Below are 23,277 nucleotides of genomic sequence, written 5' to 3'. Positions count from 1 at the left end.
CCAGATCGATCTGCACCCTTAATTGAATCTACGGATCTATCTGGTTCGGAGATCCATGGATCTTCTAAGAAATTTAAGGGAATAACAACAACTCCACAATAAAAGTGGCTTTTCTATGAGTTGACATTCTTTAGGGCATGAATTAGGAGGATCAAATTTATTTTTGTGTTTGGTTGTATTTTATGAATGGTTAAAATTCATATCCAAGTTGAATCAAATACATATAAATAATTAAGATAATTTATATGGGAATTAGAGAGTAATATTCTAGCAGTAAGTGTTTTTTCTATTATATTTAATAATATTTACATATTTTTATTAAAAATGATACCAATTGTAATTTATGTTTGAAATACAAATAAAATACATTAGTATAGTATATTGCTAATAATATTTATTCCCAATTTCTAGTTGGGCATATGTAATTGTACGATGAATTTATTTTAAAAGTATATTGTTGAGCAACTTATAAAAATATTGAACACTATTTATATATATATATATGCGCCTGCATTATTCAATAATGTTTTATTCCACACAAAATCTAGATATATTATATATCCGCCCATAAACTAATGTTCTATTTTTTTTTTAAACACAAATTTTATATTTTTATCATTAATTTATTTATTACTTTTAATATCTACCATACAATTAAGGGCAAATTTGTCCATTCATAACAAAAAGACAATCATATAAAAGAATCGTGCAAATATAGTTTAAGACAATAGAAATTAAACGGAGGGAGTATGTTTTTTTGCCTTTTTTTTTTTTTTTTTTTTTTGTAGGTTTTGATTTTGTTATATTTAAGTAAAATGGTTATTATGTGATGTTTTGTATGAAATTTTAATATGATATATATTTTGTTGAAAATTGTATAGGGAAAAATGAGGGGAAAAAAAGATAGTGTTACTTGATTGCAAAGATTACTTTTTAACATATATTAATGTGTGAATAATTGTTAAATGAGTATGGAGATTATAATAATAATAATAATATTAATAATAAAGAAAAGAAAATGAAGTGTATGATCATTATTGCGCAATGAGTACAACAACATTGATTGGACAAATAATTTTAATTAATTAATTAAGATAATTGATAATTATCACTCACATCACATGTGTAGTCTTAAAAAGCTAACCTAAGCTAAGCTAGCTAAGGGAACATCACAGGACCCTACCTAAGTTTAAGTTATAATTATATTTAGAACTTTAGCCCAATATAATTTATGGGTTAAATTACAAAATTTTTATCTACTCTGTCCCATATGTCCTATAACAAAGTATTAATTTTTTTAATTTTAGTTTGTCCTATAATAAAATATCTATTTTTTTTAATTGTACTGTACTATCTACCTAACATTACAAATATTCTTACAACTTACCATTAGTTTTATATCACATATATTATTTTAGTCATTTCTACTTTATTCCTACTATATCCCAATATAATACTAATATTTCTAAAATTACGTGCAAAAAAACAAATGAATATTTACTTATGGGACGGAGGGAGTATTAAATTGCTTCTAAAATTTTCACTATTGTTTTTTTATTTAAAATGTTTTAAAATTGTACTCCGGCGTCACATAAAAGTATTTTATTTAAATTTTTTGTTTATCATCCAAAAACATTCCCTTTTTATTTTTGTAAAAAAGTTTCATTTTTTATTATTTTTTACTTTTAAAAACAAAAAATACGCACCACTGTAAAAAATCATGTTCAAAAGTTTTGTACCTTCTTTTTTACGACGGGAAGAGTGTAATTTTTCTTTATTTTAAACTTTTTTCTTTACTCTTATAAAATAATGTATAAAAATATATCAAATATAAAAGTGAAGGCAGAAAAGTTAACAAAATTATCAAAATTATGTCACATGAAATAAAATGTATAAAAATTGGTGAAATAAGCAGACATTGCTTGAAAGAGTGTTATGGTCTTCATTATTTTAAAAATAAATAAATAAATAAATAAATAAAATCTGAAGGTTGTTATTATAAGATGACAAAAACAGCCCATGATTTGTGTTAGCAGTGATGGATTGGATTCCCTAATTTCATGCCACCTTTGTTGTAATGACTGTGATGATTTGGAATTGATTATTTAATTAAATAAAATATATCAATGGCCTTTTTATGTGGTTGCATAATTAATTAATTAGTTACTTGATGTATTGAATATTCTTCCTTGCTAACTTGACAATAACTCAATATATATTGGGAATGAGTTGGCAAATTATAATTATTATTTTTCTAGTGGTTTAATGTTATATTTTAAATTTAGATTATTTTTCAATACAAATTAACATATACAAAAAATTAAGTATTTAAGTTGATATATTTTGTTTTAAAATATATATATATATATATGAATGGTGTGTAGATCATGTATTGAATTTATTCAAAAATGTATTGTTGAATAATAATAAAAATCTATTCAACTATATATACGAAAATATTGATGGTATGGTGTTAAGTTATTATTATATTGTAAATCTGAAACTGTAATATTATTGAGCTATGGTAACATCAATATAATATAGAAAGAAAAAAAAAAATGAAATCAATTAAATGAATTTCATACAAAATATGCAAAATTTTATCATCCACCATTGCAAAATAACACGATTGAGTACCAAATATGAATTATTAGTTGAACAAACCATACAATTTCAAAACATTTCCCTATAAAACAAAGTTATTGACTTATAGGCAATTTATGTCGACCAATTTAATTAAACAGTAGTGAATGTAGATTCTAAACTTAGGATACAAAAATAAAGAAAGTTTGTTGAATAAAATAGGTTGGCAAGAATTAAGTAGAGTGAGTGAGAGCATATATAGTTGTATAGGTAGGGATGATGAAGATAGGAAGTTTTTAAAGTATGTTCAATGTTAGGTAGAAAGAATTCCAAAATAATAGAATATTAAAAATGAGGGGAATGTAATTTCATTATTATTATTTTTTTTTATATATAATATAAATTTGTCATTTTCAATAAATATATAAAATTTCTATTCAATCTTTCGTATTAAACCATCATTTCAATTAAAAATGATAAAAAAATCCAAATCTACATACTAAAAATAAAATAAAATAAAATAAAACAACTAAGGTTGTATTTATAATATATTGATTATTGGTCCTTAAAGATTGGTGAAAATAAATGCAGGTAGCTTTTAGTTTGAGTGAATAACAAGTGATATGATGATACATATGTTTGTCCTAAACATGGAATACATCACTTTGCTTACAAGAAAATTATATGTTATTTTTCCTATTGAGATATGTTAAAAAATAAATAAATAATCATATATATATATATATATATGTATGTATGTGTGTATATGTGTCCTTCAATGCATGCATGCTTTGTCATCGAATTAACAAGTATAAACAAATCTCGTTCTAATCCCACAAGCATTTTTATTTTATTTATTTTCTTTCTAGCAATGTATATATATACACGTGGGAATTGACTTAAATTTTTTTTTTTTTTGGATGTAAGATATAGAAAATTACGTAAATAATATAAAAATAATGAATTTGTATAGTATATTAATTTTTTTGAAAGAATATGTTAGAAATTTTTTTGGAAAAGAAACAAACCCTATTTTCAAATATTTTTTTTACATTAGTTTGTATGCAAGTTTGCTTGTCTGTATTTCAAATATCTTTTTATATATATATATATATATCTTTTAGATTATTTTAATAATATTAAAATGTTAAATAAAAAATAAAATTTCAATATGTCTTTAATGAAAAGTAAGAATCAAATGCGAAATCTTTTTAAAAAATTTTTTAAAAAAAATGATATTTAAAAAAAAAATTTGAAGTGTGACTATTTTATATCAAAATTATTTTGAAAACACAAATAAGTAAATTCATATTTTTATTCCCAAACTAGGTGAACAATATGTAAAATAATACTACTATTTTATTGATTAGTAAAATGTGTAAAATAATTGACATTTTTATTCTTTAACAACAATATATTTACAATTTATTAAAAAATATTTTAGTATTGTGATTACTTTTACTATGCATAAAATTGATTTGAATTCGTGACTTAACAGTCATAAATTCACTTATCCCGCCGACTTACGGTATATTTCATTTCTAGCCATTGGACCACCTTACATAACATTACATGTAGATGTAGATAAGGAAGGCCATACAATAATTAATTAATTGAGGTAGTAGTCCTAAAATTGTTGGCCCATATAGCAACCGACACACACAAAATAATTAAGTAATTAATTTCCATTCATAATTAATTACTACACAACAAATGAATACAAATCATTTTAAATTAGGACCAGAAAATTACTGTTCAGTTTAGGGCTAAACAAAATAAAGTAGAGAGAAGATCAATGAGTAGTTACTACAGCACATAAATTATAATGTGACAATACATAAAAATACTATAAAATAAATGTAATAAAATCACATAAACTATCACTACTTTAAAAGTAAGCTCTAAAATGCATCGTCAGAAACTAAGATAAGATGCCCAAAAGAACATAAAAAAAAAAGAAGAAAATAATCTATGCATGAATCTCCAACAGGTACAAACAACATAGGCAGCACAAATTCGATTCCAACGTCAAATGAAACATGAACAACATTATAACAAGAACACACACACACATACCAGTTGAACACCTTCACTAAAACACATCGGCAAGCGATGTTTGAGCCCCGAAAAGATGGATTTAACTCACCCGCCGGTGATTAATTAATAACAAAATATTTAGAACATACACGAGATTCATACCTCGGATGGAAAGAACGATGACGATCTTTCATTACACCTTTTCCCCCGATGAATTATTCCACCGATGATGCCCACTTCTAACGAAGAATCTACGATGCTGTCTGTCTGAAGCATATCCTGCAAGAATCCTAATCTTCGATCGTGTACTGAAACCTTTCAATTCACTCATGTTATCGAAATGAATGAGCGTACTAACCTGAAAGTTGTTATTTCCATGGTTAGAGTGTAAGAACCGACGAGGGAATATCCTTTCTCGGCCCTGCAACGGATCGATAGACATAAACTTTGTCAGGTAGAGAGCCATTGTTATTCTCGTCTTTGATTGCTTCGACATTAAGCCGCGGCTTTTGCTTCGCAAGCATCTTGCAGCCGTCCATAGTCACATCACAGGTCGACATCCATAAGGACCGCATTCTTTCATACTTCTCGATTCCAGACAGCAAAGCAGCGTCTCCGAACGGGCAATCTCTGATCTCGAGCTTCCTCAGTTTAGGACAGCCTTGGAGCACGTATTGCATCCCCTTATCACTGTTGCCAGCAAACGCCACCGAAAGCGTCTCGAGATTTTTCGCATATGTCCCGATACACTCGAATGCCCAGTCAGTAAGAAGGCCCGAAACCGAAAGCCTCCGGAGTTTGGTGCAGGTTCGAACCACAGCAGCAAAGGCTTCGTCCATTGGGTCGTTTGTGAGGTAGTCCGGTTCGCGCGGATTCATTATGCAGAGACGAAAGTGGGTGAAATCAGGACAGTTCTGCACTATCGTGGCGACGGCAGCATTGGTCATCCTCCGACAAAAGTATAGGACATAGTGGAGCTTCGGACATCCGCGCGACACAGCCATAAAGCCCTGTTCTGTCACACCAAGGTAATAATCGAGATCGTAAGGATCGAGAGGGAAGACGCGGAGTTCTTCGAGCAGAGGGCAGTAGGATCCGACAGCCTCAAGCCCCTTGTCTTCAACAGTGTCAATGACCTTTACCACAACAATAAATGAGAATAATCTTTAAAAAACAGAAGCTTAAAAGTAATCGTAATTACCAAATTTTCTTACCCAAAGGCGCCGGAGATTAGGGCAGTGAGAAAGAAGGTTTGCAAGCTCATCGCTTTTGAGAAACGCGTCGCTCAAATTCAAGAAAGTCAGATTAGCACAAGCGCCGTAAAGAACATGGAGACAGAGAGCAGTGGCGTGCCATAGACCCGAGAGGGATTGCAAGTTTTTACATTTACTGAAGACGCTTTTAGTCTCCTTGTATTGGCGAGGCGTAAGCGGCTGCCAGAAGGAGCCAGTCCCGAGCTCCATTAATTGAGGAGCATGCACGAGCAGCCGTTGCAGTTGGTTCAAAGTAATGCTCTCGTTCACCCTTAGAACCCTCAATGATCTGCAACGACTAACGAGTCGCTCAAGTGCGTCAAAGCTGACCTCACAGTTGATGCTGGCAAAATTTAGAACTTCCAGCGACGTGAAGTCATCAGGGAAGCAACTCAGCCAACCTCCACCGACACCTTCTGTTATGTTGTCCTTTATATTGAGCTCAACCAAGTTCCTATCATTGAAATATGGACAGCGAATTATTTCCTCAAGAATAAAACCGAAGGCAATCGCCAGAAATTTACTGTACATATCAGAAAGTCAGAGTTTCCGATCCTTAGAAATCTACTCCATTCCTACACATGTGATATCTTATCCCGTGACATGTTTTGAGAATTTTCCAATAGCTTTAGCAAAGTAAATAGTTAATTGGTAGAAATTATGACGTCGCTTCGAGATTCTGTACATAATCATCGTGAATTTTCATCCATAGGCAAATTCACTTCCTTTCAAGACTGATGCAAATGTTTTAACATGGGGCTCTTGGAAGAATGTTTTACATTATGCAGAGAAAGAAACCATGTTCCAAAAATGAAAAGAATTGCACACTATTAATAAATCTTTAGTCTTGCCTAGACAAACAAATAGTTTAGAATTCGACAACTCATAGCCAATCAATATAAGAGCATGTTAATTGAAGGTAACCAATCAGATGTCACATCTAAGAGGCATCAACAAAAAGATATGAAGAAGAAACATAAAGTAAGAGCACTAATTTTTCCCACTAAACGTTTCTGTTTGCTAAAGTAAATGAACAAACGCACAAAATAATGGAGGAAGGGACTTATGCCTGTTATTGTTCATGATTTGTCACCTCGTTCGTCATGCAAAGCGATGGGCAGATTTCTACATTCTAATATACATGACAATAATTTTCATACTCTTTGAGTTTCATATACCATGTAGTTATTATACGCTACGGAAAATCTACACAATTGAGGATTATTACACCTATAACAAAAATAAAGCTCTATCCCCTTTCAGCAAAACCATTTTGTAAACGAATGATTCAGCCTAGGTCAATTATAAGCAATCAAACATAAAAATAGATATAATCTAACAAGCTACGCACTTTGAAAATAAATAAATAAATAAATCAAGATAGAACATGGACCTCACAGCTAGAATATCATATGTAATAAGCTAGTTCTGTTTAACAAGTAAAGAAGGTTTTAAATTCTTTCATAAAAAATAAAAACTCATACTTCAGTGAGTTAAGTACTGAGCATCCATCCAAACCGGATAATGAAATAAATTTCAGGAATCCATTGCCCATCTTTCAAGCTTAACAGAAATGTCCACAACTTACAAAAAAGCTTAAGACTTATCCGTACCTGCAGTGAGAGGTAATGGCTTTGAGCCCATCATCAGTGAACCCCTCACAGCTTGCTAAATATAAGGATTTGAATTGTGGAAACGAACTCGCAATGAGATGCAGGCTCTCATCATTGATGGTCATTCTCTTGAGCCACAGCTCCTCCAGAAATGGATAAACCTTCGAAAACATGACCAGCCAAGAGTGCACATTAGCACCCCAATCTGGGGGAAGCATATTGAAATCAGAAAATCTTGGCTTCCCTTTGAGTTTGACCCTCTTAATCCTCGGAAACCTCTTGGCCACAATTTCAGGAGAAACTGAATAACAGTTTCCAATAAAAAGACTGGATCTTGTCCATCTCTCAGCATTGTACCAGTCCTTACACACAAGAGAAATCGAGCTCCTGTCCTTGTGTGAATCTATGAGGGAGAGGACCTTTTCCAACACTTCATCGGGGAAGGACAAGTGCCGGTGGCTCGATCCATCGGAATTGGCTGAGTTTGACAAAATCCCTTTCGATTTCTTGCACTCTTGATTCATTTCAGCACTCAGAAGAATCCCTATACCTATTTAAAGTCACACAAAATTGGATGGAAAAAATATATGGGTATAAATCAAAATCTATGCATCTAGACTCATTTTCATTCAAAATGCAACACCAAAACAAGATTATATCACTCAAAAAGTGCTGCCAAACTTCCTTCAAACCTAATTGAAAATCATGACCGAACACAAACTCAAGTTTCCAATTTCCATATCCAAAGTTCAATCAAAATATACCAACGATCGATTCGTACTCCAGGAGGAAATCACATCTCTTAAAATTGATGTATCGGAAACAAATCAGTAAAAGCTGCTTACCAATCAGAACCTGATTCAATCAAGGTTCGAAACCCCAACTCCAGCCGCATCCGGTCCTGTAATCGGACAAAATCAACGCCTCAAACGGAAATTGTTACGGAAAATGCAAAAAAGGAGAGAAATCATCACCGCGTAGAAACATGCCTACCTACCTCAACTCCATTGGGAAATTGGAAATCAGTTCGAGATCATAACAGCGCGAGGGTTTTTATACCTCTTCTTGAAGAATATCAAATATTCAAAAGGAACAACGAACAATAAAAAGTTTACGGTAAAAAATACTCCAAAAAATTATAACAAGGCTAGTGGCTAACATACGCCATAGCATAACATGAGCACCCCCTCTCATTTGCCGCCACGTAGTCCACACCCACCCTGGTGCGCACCTGGCAGGCGGCGCACGATAGATATTCCGCGACCGGATTTGACTAAAATTTATAAAGCTATCCTATTTATGACGTCATAAATCATGGAATATTCCCAATTCTTGCATGAATGACTGTAGAATGGCTGATATTTCTTCACTTTTATTTATTTAAATTTTCACATAGTGGTCCAAATTTCATTTATTTATCATTTATTAATTTTGGGGGACAATACTTTGTTGGACGAATAGGGCTCATAGAAAGAGTGACCACTTTTATAAATAAACAAAATTGTAAGCAATAATATTAATAATGACAATATATTCCACTAGACCATCATTGATCTAAGAGTCAAAAAGATAACCCCACTTATATTTATAAGCATATATGTTGAATTTGCATATTACTATTTTTTTATTATTATTATTTTTTACATTTACAAACATAATATATATGTATATAAATGCGATCTTAGTCACGTATGACATAATTTTAATCATTAATATTGCATATATTTAAGAAATTGTAATATTTGTTGTCAGAAATTTATCACTAATTAGATTATGTAAATAATCATTTTATTTAAAATTTAAACTTTTAGAAATACGCATTAGAATTAGAATATGGCAACATCAATTCCAATATGGAATAATATCAAACATTCTCTTTCAAAATAATAATCTCGAAATTTGTTGATTATTAAATTTAACAGAAAATTTATCTGTACTAAACGAGTAACTACTTCGAATTTCCACGTTATTACTAAAATTTAAAATTGTTCTCTTTACAATTATTATTATTATTATTTTTAAAAGAAAACAAACCCTACAATATCTAAACTTCTCTTCTTTTATTTTATATTTAGATATATATATATATTTTGATATACAAATATATATGTTGTAGTAATGTAATAATACATGTGGTGTAGATGAGAATTGACAGGTAATTGTTGTCTGCCCTTATTTGAGAAACCCCATGTTAGCTGCCGCTTCAATTTGTTCCCATCATCAACCCAACTAACCTTTTTATATACCTACATATATAAATATAAAATATATATATCTACATACTTCTTCGATTAGACAAAAAAAGTTTTAAGAATTTGGGATTATTATTATTATTATTTTAAAAAAAATGAAAATATTTTTTTTTTTTAAAAAGTAATGTAATATTGTATATATATAATATATTTAATATAATATTTAAAAATAATAATAATGGACGACAATCCAAAGTCTTGTCTAAACAAAACTTTTTTATTTGGATTGAGTATTTTTTATTTGTTAATTTCAATTAAATTTGAATTCATTTTTAAATTAAAACAATTAAAAAATGTTGGAGTCCGTTTAAATTTATATACTATACATTAAATAAATATATAAAGGCTATTCTTTTATTGAATTTTGTCTAACATTAATGCATGCATGAGTCATGACACCTTTCTTCTAGGTCTTAAATGGGCCTCATACACTTCTCAGGCCCAATAGATATTGTCCATTATTTTTTTTTAATGTCCTTATAAATTAATATTTTTTTAATTAAACTTTTTTTTCAATAAATGTACGTTTACTTTCTTTTTTTTTTTTTTTTTTCATGTCATAACAAATATTGATTACTTTATTAAAATATTATTTTTTGTATTTTTATTATAAAAATACACAAAATAACAAAAAGAAATATATAAATATACAACAATAAAATATATGTTTAAAAGTAAGAACGCACATTATTTTGAACACACATTGACCGTTAGGTCATGGGTTCAAACCCCGACGCCTCAGGTCACCAGCCACATATGGTGTCGGAATGAACTTGTATTGTCAGGTTATGATTCAAAATCAAATGTTTCAAGGTCCATCTAAATATAATAAAATAAAAAATTGAATGAAAAATTGAATGAGCACAAATTACATGACCAAAAATATGAGCACATAATTGAATAACAATCAACGCATGTTTTGTGCATTTTAATACAATTTTATTATTTTTAATAAAAATATTTATTTTTTATATTACATTAAACTACTAGTTTAGCTAAATATAATTAAAAAAATATATATATATGGCCCAAACACGCGCTAAGAATAAATATTAGTGCCCTTTTTTTCGTTTAATTTAATTTATATTTTTGTTTAAAATTGCATAAAATTTTAAGAGAAGATCGCAAATATTAAATTATGTCTAAATAGATATTATTGTAATTTTAAAGTTTTGAACATTTTAATATAATAAAAAAAAATAAGTATTTAACATAATACTTAATTATCTTAGACATTTTGTAGAACAAAATGAGTATTTTGTAAGAAAATTATGTAATTAGTGTAATATTATTTTTTTTAAATATTAATTATTAATCATACTAAAACATTAAAAATATATATGTAAACAAAATAATCCTTTGTAGCACTTTGAATTGCATGATAAGAAAATAACTTCGGAAAAAAATATATATATTTTTAAAATTGTACTGTTGTATCGATACAAATAACTATAATCGATATAAATTTTTTTAAAAGAATCTCATTTTATCAATAATGTAACTTATCGATACATATAACTATAAACGATATAAAAACCTCTAAAAGCATCTCATTTCATTGTGCGATCTATGAAACCGACGGATTCTCGATTAAACTCTCGAGGTCCATAGCGATTTTCGCCTGCCTATCTTCCATCTCAACATTCTCTGATTCATTCTCGTCCTCCATCAAAATCTTCTTCCAAAACGAAGTGTAGCTCTTCGAACAATCGTCCATGTCTGAACTAGACACATTCTCCGCTAACGGCGAATTCATTGGACTTGTCTCCATATCCACATTCTCCTCGGAACCTCCATCCTCCGGCCTGGTTTCCCGTCCCGACTCATTCCCAATCATCGCATCACACGTCTTAGCCAAACATCGAACAATCTTCCCCGATTTCTTCTCATTACATTTCAGCTCGCTCTCGAATCCCATGATGTCTAATTCCATGTCCATTTGCCTCCTTTTTATCTCCTCGATTTCAATCTTTAAGTTGCTAACAATTTCAGGACTAATAGTAGTGTCCGGACAAAAGGGTCCCGGCGCCACTCGCCAACGTCGGCGCCGCGACACGACTCTGCCGGGGATTTGATTCCGTCGCCGTATGTTTACGAGCAAATGTTCCTTCCCTGCCTGAAAATTGACATTCTCGTACTCCCACATATGATCGACTCCAATTTTTCGAAATCCCTGCAAATATGTGTTTTAGTATATAGACATACATACATTTTCTTACATCTAAGTATATATTGACTGAAACAAATTAGCACAATGTCGATATTTTCCTATCACTGTAGTCTATAGTAACTTCTAGCGTTTATAAGATAGTAAATTGATGTACATTTCTTTTTTCTTCTTACATAGTTGTTGAGCTGATATACGAAGCTCGAGAAGTTGCTATGCTTGAAGTATCGCGGAAGTATGTCCGAAGAGAATTTCAAGTGATCCCAAATGATGAAGCTATTGCCGAACAAATTCCATGAGATTATTGAATTAGTGTCCAAATCGTTAACTATGTTGTACGTTTTTGTCAAGAACGCCGGTGTTCTGCCGTTTCGGCAGCCGAACATGGCCATGTCCGGTTGCCCCAGCGACAGCATCGACGGCCAGATGCCGTCGCCACCGCAGGCGGCGGCGTTGATTTGAATACTCATTTTGTGAATTTATGGCTTTGATGAGTGAGAGTTGTTAACAACCATTTGGTCATACGTATTTGAAGGATTGAGATGACAAGATCGTGACCGTTGATTTTGGTCGTTGCAGGGAGACCGTTGATCAAACAACATATGATTGTTGTGTTAAACTTGGTGTAGGAATATATTCTGGAATATATTCTAATGGTAGGTGCTTTGTAGGAAATAGGAATCACTCATTCCTGGCATGTGATTGGTCTCCATGTATTTTAGTAGTAATATTTTAAATATCTAAACAAAACAAAAATTAAAAAGTTAATATAATATGGATTTTTGCTAAAAAGAAATAAAATATTATTATATTTTTATATAGAGAAAAACAAACATATTATTTTTATGACATAAAGAGTAAATATGTTCTTTGTTTACTATCAATTTATTCATTTGTCATTTTATGTGTAAAAACAATTTACTAGTATTCTTTGTTTTTACATTGAATAAGAATTTATTCATTTTTTATTTTCTATACTATAGTAAAAATTATTTTTACACATTTGTCCCCAAACTTTAGTATTTGTACATTGAATAAATATTAAAAAAAATACAATTGTTTAACATAAATCACAAACTTGAATTTGTTTACAATATACACTAATATACAACCAAATTACAAACCAACCCCACACTTCAACTAAAATGGTTGAAGCAAAAACTGACTACTCATACAAATTATACACAAAACCAACAACAATAATTAATCTGATGAGCAAATCAGACCACCTTAAAACCTACAAAAAGACTACCTTATGCATGCACAAAGACATATACATACATATATAACTCAATCAAACCTCTGTTTCCAAAGCAGCAATCGAACCTCTCCTCGGCCATACGGCACCTTTCTCATCGTCATCATCATCAGCAAAGAGCGCGACAGACACTTCCGACAATTTCTTCGCGCTCAATCTAGCACGTGGAACTCGCAACTGTTTAGGAGCATTTGGAGCTTGGACATCGTCAGAATTGCTTAAATCCTCCACGCCCCGGAACATCAACACCTTTTGTGGTGTGCGGTAGGCAAAATGTGATTTCTTTGCAAGCACAGCCTGTTTCGAAAAATAGATTAGTATCAAAAGCTGAAATGTACATTGAAAATATGATGGGAATGGAAATTCGAAGAAGTAATTGAAAACCTACAGCTTCTCTAATTGCTTTGGACACAAAAAACAGCCTTTTCAAATCTTCATGCTCCACATTGCAGAGTATCCGAATCTGTAGAGCAAGAATTAAATTAGTACAACACGTTATGCAAATTAAGCATTCAAATTCGTAGAACAACCGAAATCAATCGAATCTTGCACAACAAGTTAAAGCATATTAAGCATTCAAATTCATTGAACAACAGAAATCAATCAAAACTTGCACAGCAAGTTAATCCGACAAATTATACAATTAAGCATCAAAATCCATAGAACAACAGAAATCAATCAAAGCTTGCACAACAAGTTAAGCTATTAAGCATTTACAGAATAACAGAATTCAATCAAAGCTTGTACAACAATTAACCGAACAAGTTAAGCAATCAAGCATTCAAATTCATAGAACAACACAAATCAATCAAAGCTTGCACAGCAAGTTTCACTAACCAGAAGTTCCTGAGGCAAACCCTCGAGTAGGGAATCGTGACTAACGAACAACGAATCTTCACAACATCGCCTTTTGAACGGCGTAAGAGGAATAGAATCGTCATCAATATCCCCAAAATCGATACAAACATCTGGCAAAGCAATTCTTTTTCTACCAAATGAAGTGCTTCTCACAAGCCCTAATCCGTACCCCGTGTTCCCCCTTTTCGCACTCGAACCGAATTTCTTCGCGACTTCCATATCTTCTTCAATCCAAACCACAATTTCTTACCCCTAATAAGTAGATCTACTCGAAATACTGCTCTAATACAACAAACTCAAATCGAAACTTGATACAACAACAATAAACGCCCAAAAAGCCCTAATCCAAAGCGATTGCCGATGCGATGCCCTTAAAACTTTCAGGAAAAGTAAATCGGATTGAAAGCAATTGCGTACCGAAGAAACCTGAATCACCTTCCGGATTCTGAGAATCTGCTTTATGGAATTTCGATCACACACGCACTCGAATTGAATGAAGTCACCCTGTCGCCCTTTCGATATTTATATATGAACGGGTTTGCCGGCCCATGGGTAATTATTTATTTATTATTTTTTAATTTAATTAATTGAGTTTTCTTCGTTTAGGCGGGAAAATTGGGAAGTAGCCGTTGGGGGAGGACACGTGGTTGGTTATGATAGGTTGTTAGAGAAATACTACAAATTGTGGTCGGTCAAAGTCGGCTGGCTTATCTAGAAAGCTACTTGTTTATATTGACGCGTACGCTAGAGTGACTGGAGGTTTCGAGAATCTTGTGACGGACGCTTGCGATTTTGCCACGTAAGGGAATCAATGGTTGTGCTTTGGCATTGACATAAATGAATGTTGTTGTGGGTGAGGATCTGAAGTGGCGGCCGACCATATCGGCCGCTGTTTTCACGCGATGAAATTACATTAAATTTAGGGTTAGTTTCTTTAGCGACGGTTTGAGAAAATTTGGGTTTGAGTTTAATTTTTATTTAAATTTTGGGATGAATTTGAATTTTGTTGTTTATTTTGTGTTTGAGTTTGATTGAAATTTGAGAAATTTTGATGTGTATTGATTTAATGGATAATAAATAAAATAATATAAATGTATATTAAATTTAATTTTGATAAAATTTATATTGTATAATTTGATTATGAATTTATACTATATCCAACGTGTATATTTACATTTATTTGTATTGTAAAAAATTTTATTCTTACAAAATGATATATATATATATTTTTTCTTATAATTATAATAAATATTAAATTGTATTTTAATTTATTTTTTTAAAAAAAAATTAAAAAATAAAATTAATGGTTAAAGCCTGGCAGAGAATCTTTCCGGACCCTAATCGTAGGCTTGTCGGATCGTCTCCTAGACGGAGTTTTGCGCCCAAAACCGGACCTACAGTGAATTTACAGTGGAATTGCCCTAAATCGTCATTGAAGAAACATATCTTTAATATTATTATCAAAATATTTAAAAAGGGGTTAAAAATACATATACAAAATACAATTTCAAATTCGTCTGGTAAGGGATAGACTGGTGATGTAAGGATTAAATTTATGATCGTGAGGTCACGAGTTTAAACTCCCAATGTATCAAGTCACCTGCCACATATGATTCGCCTAACGTATAATATCTTCGATTGTTTAGTATAGATATATTGTTATTATATCGGAAAAAATTCAGTCATACAACATGCCATATGGTTATCTTTTATATGTATAGTATTTTAACAATTTGGTCTTTTTTTCTTTTCACCATAGTTATTCATCCTAACCATGTATGTCTTGTTGACCTATTTGTACTTGTCCAAATAGCTTTCAGCTGCTGTTTTGCTCTATAAACCATCTTATTGAATTTTAGATGAAATCATTTTGATCTGAATTTACAATTAAACATACCTATAGATCTATGATGGAATATTTTGTATTTCTTTAAAAATAGAAACCTGATATTGGTGTCAAAAAGAAGCAAACCTAAGCTATTAGGATCGGGCCCAAATAGTAATATGGGCGAAGCCCAATTAGACAGGCCCATCAAAATCGACCAACCATAGATATCTAAAACATTTTTATCGCAATTCGATTCATTCGGTATGTAGCTGATCCTTTCTCACTTCAATCGCGTTGCCTGGTAAGATTTTGGATAGTCGGATTTCTCAATGCCTCGTCACAGTGGAGAAGATGATCGCAGGAAATCGTCGGAGTACAATTCCGGGAGGGATCGACGCCACCGCGATCGCGAGGTATTCTTCCGTAACCGACGATTTTTTAAAGGGAATTCCGACTCTAATTTTGATTTTGATATATTTTTTTTCTTTCTTTTCGTTTTTTGGTTCCTTGTAATTTGGATTTGGACTATGCATCCGCCAATGTTCCGATGAGAAACGTATATATATATATTAGGTTTTGTGTCTCTGTATGTTTTTCTTCATTTATCGAATAACTGTTTGTACCGGAAAGAAATGGAACAAATGAAATGAATTATCATCAAATCTTGAATGAGGTTTAACCTCGGTATGTGATAATTTTTTGTGCGTTTAATCTAGTTTCTACAACGATGGATTTCAGCTACTGTACATGTGTTGCAGTTTTGTTTTAGTTTCTAAATTTCTTACTTCTTAGGGTCTGGGGTGTTCTTGTAATTACCTCATTAGATTCCTAAAGAGAATATTTAGATACCTGCTAGAAAATTCTTGGATAATTAGGAATAATGGTTATGTTATCCATAATTGATCAAGACGGAAGTTAGTGGTTTCGCAAGAGAATAAAGATGCTATTATAGTTATTTTCAATAATCGAGCTATATGATTTAGTTACAACTTTTTTACTTCAATTCTGTACCGAGTCACTGCCTGTGATTGTGGGTGCTGCAGTATGAATTTCATGGCAGAGATGATAAGAGACTGAAGATAACAGAGAGGGATCAAACTAGGGAGAAATATCAACATGAGAATCAGAGCCAACGGACTTCTGTGAGAAATTACAGAGCAAGAAGCAAAAATGAATATTCGTACAACAGATCAAACCATAAATCCAGCAGGTTTGAGTTCATATTTTTTTGGATCTTTGTCTTTTTCCTTTTTACGATGTTATTGGATAGCCACTCAATTAATTTAACCAAATGAATTACTATTGTCTACCTGATGACAGTGCACACTAAACAGTACCTGTAAGTGATGTCTAAGAGCCTTAAGTTGTATGCGCTCATTGTAAAATGGATGTTTATATACAGGCATTCAAAGCATCAGTATCGGCAGAGGTCACCTAGCCCATCAGATGATAAATCTCCTCAACAATCTATATCACAGTCAAATTCCCCTTCTGGAAAGAGGTTTATTGGATCCACTCACCAATCATTATGATCTGTCTTTTCCGATTGTTATCTTTCATTATCTTATCTTTAAATGTGATCATGCTTTGAGAATGATAGCGTTTGGTGTCATGTTAGATTACCTTTTTGTCAGAAGTATGCCGATTTGATTGTTGTGAAATTTAGATGGCAGATTTTGTGATTCTTGTTGTGATTTTTTCCACATTCATAATATTGGAATCATAATTTTGAAACAGCACACGCCCAAGTGGCTTTGATGTGGCGCCAACCGTTGCTGCTGCATTGCCTAATCTCTCAGGTTAGTCCACAGATCGGTTATATTGAGCCAAGGGCGTATGAGATAGAAATTTGTCCTGTTATTCTTTTATGATATTTTCGTTCCTTCTTGGAATAACCTATGTTTTAACCTTTATTCATATCATAACATATTTTGGTTGAGGATTGTACTAAAGCCATCATTACCTTGTCGGTTGTTGTGTGTGGTTTCTTGTTTGTGATATGTCACCATTACATTAAGAAGGCAATATTGGCTTCATGTCTTGCGCTGCTTCTCATTGAGGGATGTAGAATAAGTGGCAACAAGGAATTGATCCTCCAGTAGCTGGACCTTTTCATCGTCAGATGCGACTATTGTTATTTGGTAGACTTTGAACTGTAAGCCAGATCTGCAGTGGTGAAAAATATTACTTACTATAATATCTGAGTGGTATTCTATCTTAGGTAAGAATGTAGGTTCTGTATATCTCTCATCTGGTTGTTGAATTCTTTTTGTCTATTTCTGTAAATTGTGTTTTGCCTTTTATATGTGCTACTACATTTCCACCGTGCAGTGACTAAAGGACTATGTTTTCAAACTCGGCTTCGTCATTTATATAATGTTTGAACACTCTTTTACTGTGCAGAACAAGCGGCTGGAGTTTCTGTAGCTCCTCAAGCAGTCCCTGGATGGCTGCAAAACATGAATACATTTGACACTCAGATGCATCAGGTAAATGACTGGTGCATGTCAATTTTTCATTATATTTGTCTCATTTATTTGATTCTCAACCATGATGTCATGAAATGCTCTGTTTGGAATAAGGTCAACCTGTTGGGTTCTGTTTCGTTGTTCCCAGTTCAAGCTATGACTCAACAGGTAATGGGGTGATACTTTCTGTTAATTTACTCATTTGTTGTTGAATAAACAATGGTTTATTATTATTTTACCTTTTCATAGGCTACAAGGCATGCACGTAGGGTGTATGTTGGTGGCCTTCCTCCATTGGCTAATGAGCAGGTGCTTAACTATTTTATGTTCTACATTATTTGTTTGTTGCACCTTTTTTCTCAGTTCATACTTGCATAATTATGATATTACATTGGTTTGAATAACTGCATTCTTTGGCAGATTTCTGTCAAAAGCATATGTCTGACCTGTTTATTCCACTAATTTAGGTTTAATGAATTTTATGTATGTCTTCCAAGTTCCAATCATTTCGCAGGGTACTACTTTGGTGCTATTTATGGTGTGATGATCATCCACTAACTTGTGCTTGCATTTCTATTATTTTTACAGACAATCACTAGATTTTTCAGCCACATTATGAATGCAGTTGGGGGAAATTCTTCTGGCCCTGGTTTGTTGCTGTGGACATTGAAAGCCATATAATTTGTATCCGAGTTTTTTTTTTCTCCTGAAAAATGACATGGTTTCTATATCAGGTGATGCTGTTGTGAATGTGTACATTAATCATGAAAAGAAATTTGCATTTGTGGAGATGAGAACAGTAGAAGAAGCTAGTAATGCTATGGCACTTGATGGAATTGTTTTTGAGGTGTGTTGAACGTCCTATTTCTTAGCTAATTGTCTAGATCCGTCTGCTTTCTATTTCATTCATTCATATTTCTTTATTTCCATTGTATATCATATCTATGACAACAATTAGATAATTATTTTGTCATTTTTAATCAGAAGACCTGAAAGTCTTTCGTCGGTCAATATTAGTATTTGAGAGGCATGGAATACAATGTGACCCCCTATCTAGATTTTCATTTTTTCCTTATTTGTAATAAATTTTCTGCCTTTTCCCCATTTGAGTTATGGCACTTGGAACATGGAGCTGAAGGCAATGTTCGCATTAGTTATTTCAAGCTTTGGGCTCTCATGCATCTTAATGTTTTTGGAGTGTATTTATTAGATAATGTCAAGATATAGTTCCTTAATTTTGCTGATCATTCAAGCTGTATGGAAACTTACCTACTGTGACTTGATGATGGTGATTGGTTTTGCTATGTTGAATTTGTCCTAGATTTGTGGCTGCATTTTGATTTATATATTGTGTTTTAGTGTTGGTCACTGAGATTGCTGGTCTTAGTGTGCGTCCCTCTTGCGAATGTAGGTACTGTCGTAAATTGATTGTTATCATAAGTTTCAAATGATGGTATTACTGCAGGGAAGTGAAAAAACTCCCTCAAATATCAGAGTTCCTAGCATACCTATACTAATTACTCCCCCTCTTTAATCTTACTAGGGAGTTTCAGTGAGAGTTCGGAGGCCTACAGACTATAATCCATCACTTGCTGCACCGCTTGGTCCTAGCCAACCTAGTCCCTATCTTAATTTAGCTGCAGCTGGATTGACACCTGGGTAAGTTTGAGTCTTCTCCTTTTTATACGTTTGGACCATGCACATGTGAACTTTATCAGGAGTTATAAGAGTTTAACTTTTATGCAGGCAGATATATTTTTTCCTGCATCATCAGTTTTAGAATTTTACATGCAGATTTATGCTTTTGAATTTTTTCTGTGATCTATAACTGACATGACCCCTGCTTAAATCAGTGACGGAAAAAGAAAAACAACAAACTAGATTTTGTTCTTATGATTTATTCTGTACATGTGTAATTAATGACGATGGTTTTGTAATTGGTTTTTCTGAAATAATCAGGGTGACAGAAGGGTATTCTTGCATACCTGAAAATGTAGCCTGCAAAATTGTTGTTCCTTCTTGGCGATATTATTCCCCTAGCATTAGCTTGTTATTTCTTATAATCTTCTGTTTATGTAAAATTCTCATTTATTTCCTACTGATAGCATGAATGAAGTTGATGATGCGGACCGTATATTTCTTGGCGGGGTGCCATACTATTTTTCTGAAGCTCAGATAAAAGAATTGTTGGAGAGTTTTGGGTATGATATTAAAATCAAATTTAAATTGCACGTCCTCTTTTGTAACTAACTATTTATTTTGTTAAAAACCATATCAAGACTGAACCGAGACTTCTCTTTGAATTGATACTTGCAGACCACTGCGTGGGTTTGGCCTAGTGAAAGATAGAGAAACGGGAAATTCTAAAGGATATGGTTTCTGCATCTACAAGGTTTGCAAAGTTGGATGTGTCTTGATTTGGATTCCTCTAAAAATAAGTTTTACAAAATCCAGTTTTTAATTTTCTTTATCGACACCCTCATTACTTGGCAGGGACTATCGTAGAGAATGTTTCTCTGATTTACCCATGATTATTGCACAAGTGTGCACTTGTGCATACCTTATAACTTAAGCTATACTGACAATGTGTACACCAATTTTTTCATTTTTTTATTTCATCATATTGTGTGTGGTTATGCAAACATTGAAGGATTATGTGATCATTTGGTTTCTTCAGGATGGATCTGTCACGGATATTGCTTGTGCTGCTCTCAATGGCTTAAAAGTGGGTGACAAGACACTTACTGTTCGACGTGCCACTGTCAGGTATCTCTTGCAGCCGTAGATTTGACAATTTGTTCAAGCTGTTTTGCATGTCTATGCACTTTCTTGGATTCTGGGGCTAATTTCACTAGTTTGTGTATTTCAAACTGCTCTGTTGTTCTTTGGACCTTTTTGGCTACTTTTATGTTAGATACTATAAACTTCTTACGAATGTAAATTTCCTCGAGATGTTATTGTCATCCCCTTTTGCTTAACTGGCAAGATCAAAATTGACCTTTAATACCTATATGCATATATATATGGTGATCAAGAAATTTGAGTTATCCAAATCCTGTGATTACATCAGTATCTAAGAATGGGATTTCTAAGTTCTAACTTTTTATTATGATTTCTGTGCAATACTTTTTTCCTGATGTAAAGAATCTTGTTGAGAAGAGATTTCTTATACATGCAGTGCATATTTGTCAATGATTATAATGGTTGCTTAATGTCTGTCTATATATATGATGCAACATCCCTCTGGGAAACATATAGAAAAATTCATATTAATAATGACATGCATTATCTTAATATATCCTAATTTTAGTGCTGCTTTAATTCATCTGAGGAGTTCTCGACTTTCTGGAATGTCTTCTTTTTCAGTGGGCCAATGAAATCCGAACAAGGGAACATACTAGCTCAAGCCCAGCAGCATATCGCAATGCAGGTTGAGATTTATCTTTGAACATTTAGCTCGGATTTCCTAGTATTTCCTTTTGGTTCTAGACTACTTTAAAGGTTGGCTAATTGGTTCTTCTCTGTTAAAGAAAATGGCCTTGGGAGCTAGTGTGATGGATCTTCCAGTCGGAGGAATGGAGTCCATAGCAAGCATGGAAGTTCCAACCAAAATTTTGTGCTTGAGTGATGTACGTTTCATTTTAAAACCTTTATTTTGATATATATATATATATATATAAAGTTTTTACGTGTTTCTTAATTGAACTAATGGAAAGCTGGCTTTATCAAGGTCATTACTATGGAAGAATTGATGGATGATGTTGAATACAAAGAAATACTTGAAGATATGAAGGGAGAGTGCCAAAAGTTTGGTATGTGCCATTTACCTTCAGTTATCATATTTTATATTTACCTCAGATGATGTATATGCTAATTATCTGTTCTCTGGCTCGAGTGGCCGTCATCATGTTGAAGGGGCAATCATTTTAGAATGGTAACAAGAAAATGGCGTATTTGTTTAGTTTAAACTATTGGATTTAATCAACTTCTAAGCTCGTGATATAAATTCATTCAAGTTGAGCACGAATTCCACTTATTAAAATTTATTTCATTCTTATTTATTATTATTATTATTATTTTTATCCATACTTGCTCTTACGACATTGTCAATTTGATTGAACTTCTCCTTAGGGGAGTTGATTGATGTTGTCATTCCTCGCCCCGATGCAAATGCTGCTGACAGTGATGATATTGGAAAGGTAACGCCTCTCTTGAGTTTGGTTGATTTTGATGTGAGTTTGGAGTTTGATTTGAATTTTAATTTAAATAATATTTTGATGTGGTATTTTGTGAAAGAAAATAGTATATTTTACCAAGTACTAGGGAGACTGAGTGGTATTTGCTTTGTACTTATAACTCAAACCAAACACTACTTTGTATGCTCTTAACCGACTTTGCCTTGGAAAACTATTCATGAGGTTTACCGGTCCCTACTTCTTCAGAAATGGAAAATGGGACATGGGAATACTTTCAATCAATGTGCTAATAATATTTTGTTCGATTTGGGATTACTGTACTTACTTAGTTTGGAAAATTGATGAGAGGATTGCAGGTGTTTTTGGAGTATTCGGATGCAGCAGGGTGTGCCAAGGCCAAGTTGGCTCTCTCTGGCCGGAAGTTTGGAGGGAACACTGTAGTAGCAGTGTATTATCCAGAAGAAAGATACTATGATGGGAGGAAAACTCCTGCTGTATCTTCCTCGGCCTGACTTGGCTTGGCTTGTAAAACTACTTACTGTAAAGTCTATAACTAACTAAACTACGTTGTCATTGTGTAATGCAACAAATTATTTGTGTTGGTAAAAGAGACTTTGTGAAATATTATTACAGTATTGCACTTATATATAACTAGTACTAATATTACAGTATTGCACTTATATATAACTAGTACTAATTGCATTCAACTCCTTTTTAACCGAATGTATTAAGATTTGGTGTCAAAATATGAACTTAAGGAGTTT

At 32.5% G+C, this 23,277-nt stretch overlaps 4 protein-coding genes across 9 annotated transcripts; 1 reads left to right on the top strand and 3 right to left on the bottom strand.

Moving 5' to 3' along the window:
• Nucleotides 1–4,534: 4,534 nt before the first annotated feature.
• Nucleotides 4,535–8,593, bottom strand: LOC127253332 (transport inhibitor response 1-like protein Os04g0395600). 6 transcript variants are annotated; one of them, XM_051277878.1, is made up of 6 exons: nucleotides 8,484–8,593; nucleotides 8,332–8,387; nucleotides 7,487–8,036; nucleotides 5,835–6,327; nucleotides 4,979–5,756; nucleotides 4,535–4,910 (listed from the first exon to the last, which is right to left on the bottom strand). In XM_051277878.1, exons 3-5 carry the CDS (start codon nucleotides 8,008–8,010, stop codon nucleotides 5,001–5,003), a joined length of 1,773 nt encoding a protein of 590 aa, XP_051133835.1. In that variant the 5' UTR covers nucleotides 8,011–8,036; nucleotides 8,332–8,387; nucleotides 8,484–8,593; the 3' UTR covers nucleotides 4,535–4,910; nucleotides 4,979–5,000. The 6 variants fall into 6 exon arrangements, with proteins under 6 accessions (XP_051133835.1, XP_051133832.1, XP_051133837.1 ...); XM_051277875.1 differs by having other exon boundaries at nucleotides 4,535–4,899; XM_051277880.1 differs by having other exon boundaries at nucleotides 4,535–4,887.
• A 2,561-nt stretch (nucleotides 8,594–11,154) lies between these two features.
• Nucleotides 11,155–12,389, bottom strand: LOC127253387 (heat stress transcription factor A-7a-like). Its single transcript, XM_051277959.1, has 2 exons — nucleotides 12,082–12,389; nucleotides 11,155–11,911 (listed from the first exon to the last, which is right to left on the bottom strand). Exons 1-2 carry the CDS (start codon nucleotides 12,373–12,375, stop codon nucleotides 11,306–11,308), a joined length of 900 nt encoding a protein of 299 aa, XP_051133916.1. The 5' UTR covers nucleotides 12,376–12,389; the 3' UTR covers nucleotides 11,155–11,305.
• A 555-nt stretch (nucleotides 12,390–12,944) lies between these two features.
• LOC127253155 (F-box protein At1g61340-like) lies at nucleotides 12,945–14,529 on the bottom strand. The gene is made up of 3 exons (XM_051277594.1): nucleotides 14,001–14,529; nucleotides 13,552–13,626; nucleotides 12,945–13,460 (listed from the first exon to the last, which is right to left on the bottom strand). The coding sequence occupies exons 1-3, from the start codon at nucleotides 14,238–14,240 to the stop codon at nucleotides 13,200–13,202; spliced, it is 576 nt and encodes a 191-aa protein (XP_051133551.1). The 5' UTR covers nucleotides 14,241–14,529; the 3' UTR covers nucleotides 12,945–13,199.
• A 1,568-nt stretch (nucleotides 14,530–16,097) lies between these two features.
• LOC127253446 (splicing factor U2af large subunit A-like) lies at nucleotides 16,098–23,140 on the top strand. Its single transcript, XM_051278058.1, has 18 exons — nucleotides 16,098–16,262; nucleotides 16,893–17,059; nucleotides 17,252–17,350; nucleotides 17,587–17,648; nucleotides 18,253–18,338; nucleotides 18,432–18,485; nucleotides 18,567–18,626; nucleotides 18,906–18,966; nucleotides 19,052–19,164; nucleotides 19,861–19,976; nucleotides 20,423–20,518; nucleotides 20,634–20,709; nucleotides 20,995–21,083; nucleotides 21,684–21,747; nucleotides 21,848–21,946; nucleotides 22,048–22,129; nucleotides 22,449–22,516; nucleotides 22,870–23,140. The coding sequence occupies exons 1-18, from the start codon at nucleotides 16,179–16,181 to the stop codon at nucleotides 23,023–23,025; spliced, it is 1,632 nt and encodes a 543-aa protein (XP_051134015.1). The 5' UTR covers nucleotides 16,098–16,178; the 3' UTR covers nucleotides 23,026–23,140.
• The last annotated feature ends 137 nt before the right edge of the window (nucleotides 23,141–23,277 follow it).

Source organism: Andrographis paniculata, unplaced genomic scaffold (assembly GCF_009805555.1).
Source record: "Andrographis paniculata isolate CXL003 unplaced genomic scaffold, ASM980555v1 Contig50END, whole genome shotgun sequence".
NCBI lineage: Eukaryota > Viridiplantae > Streptophyta > Magnoliopsida > Lamiales > Acanthaceae > Andrographis > Andrographis paniculata.
This window is presented reverse-complemented; position numbering and strand designations above follow the sequence as displayed.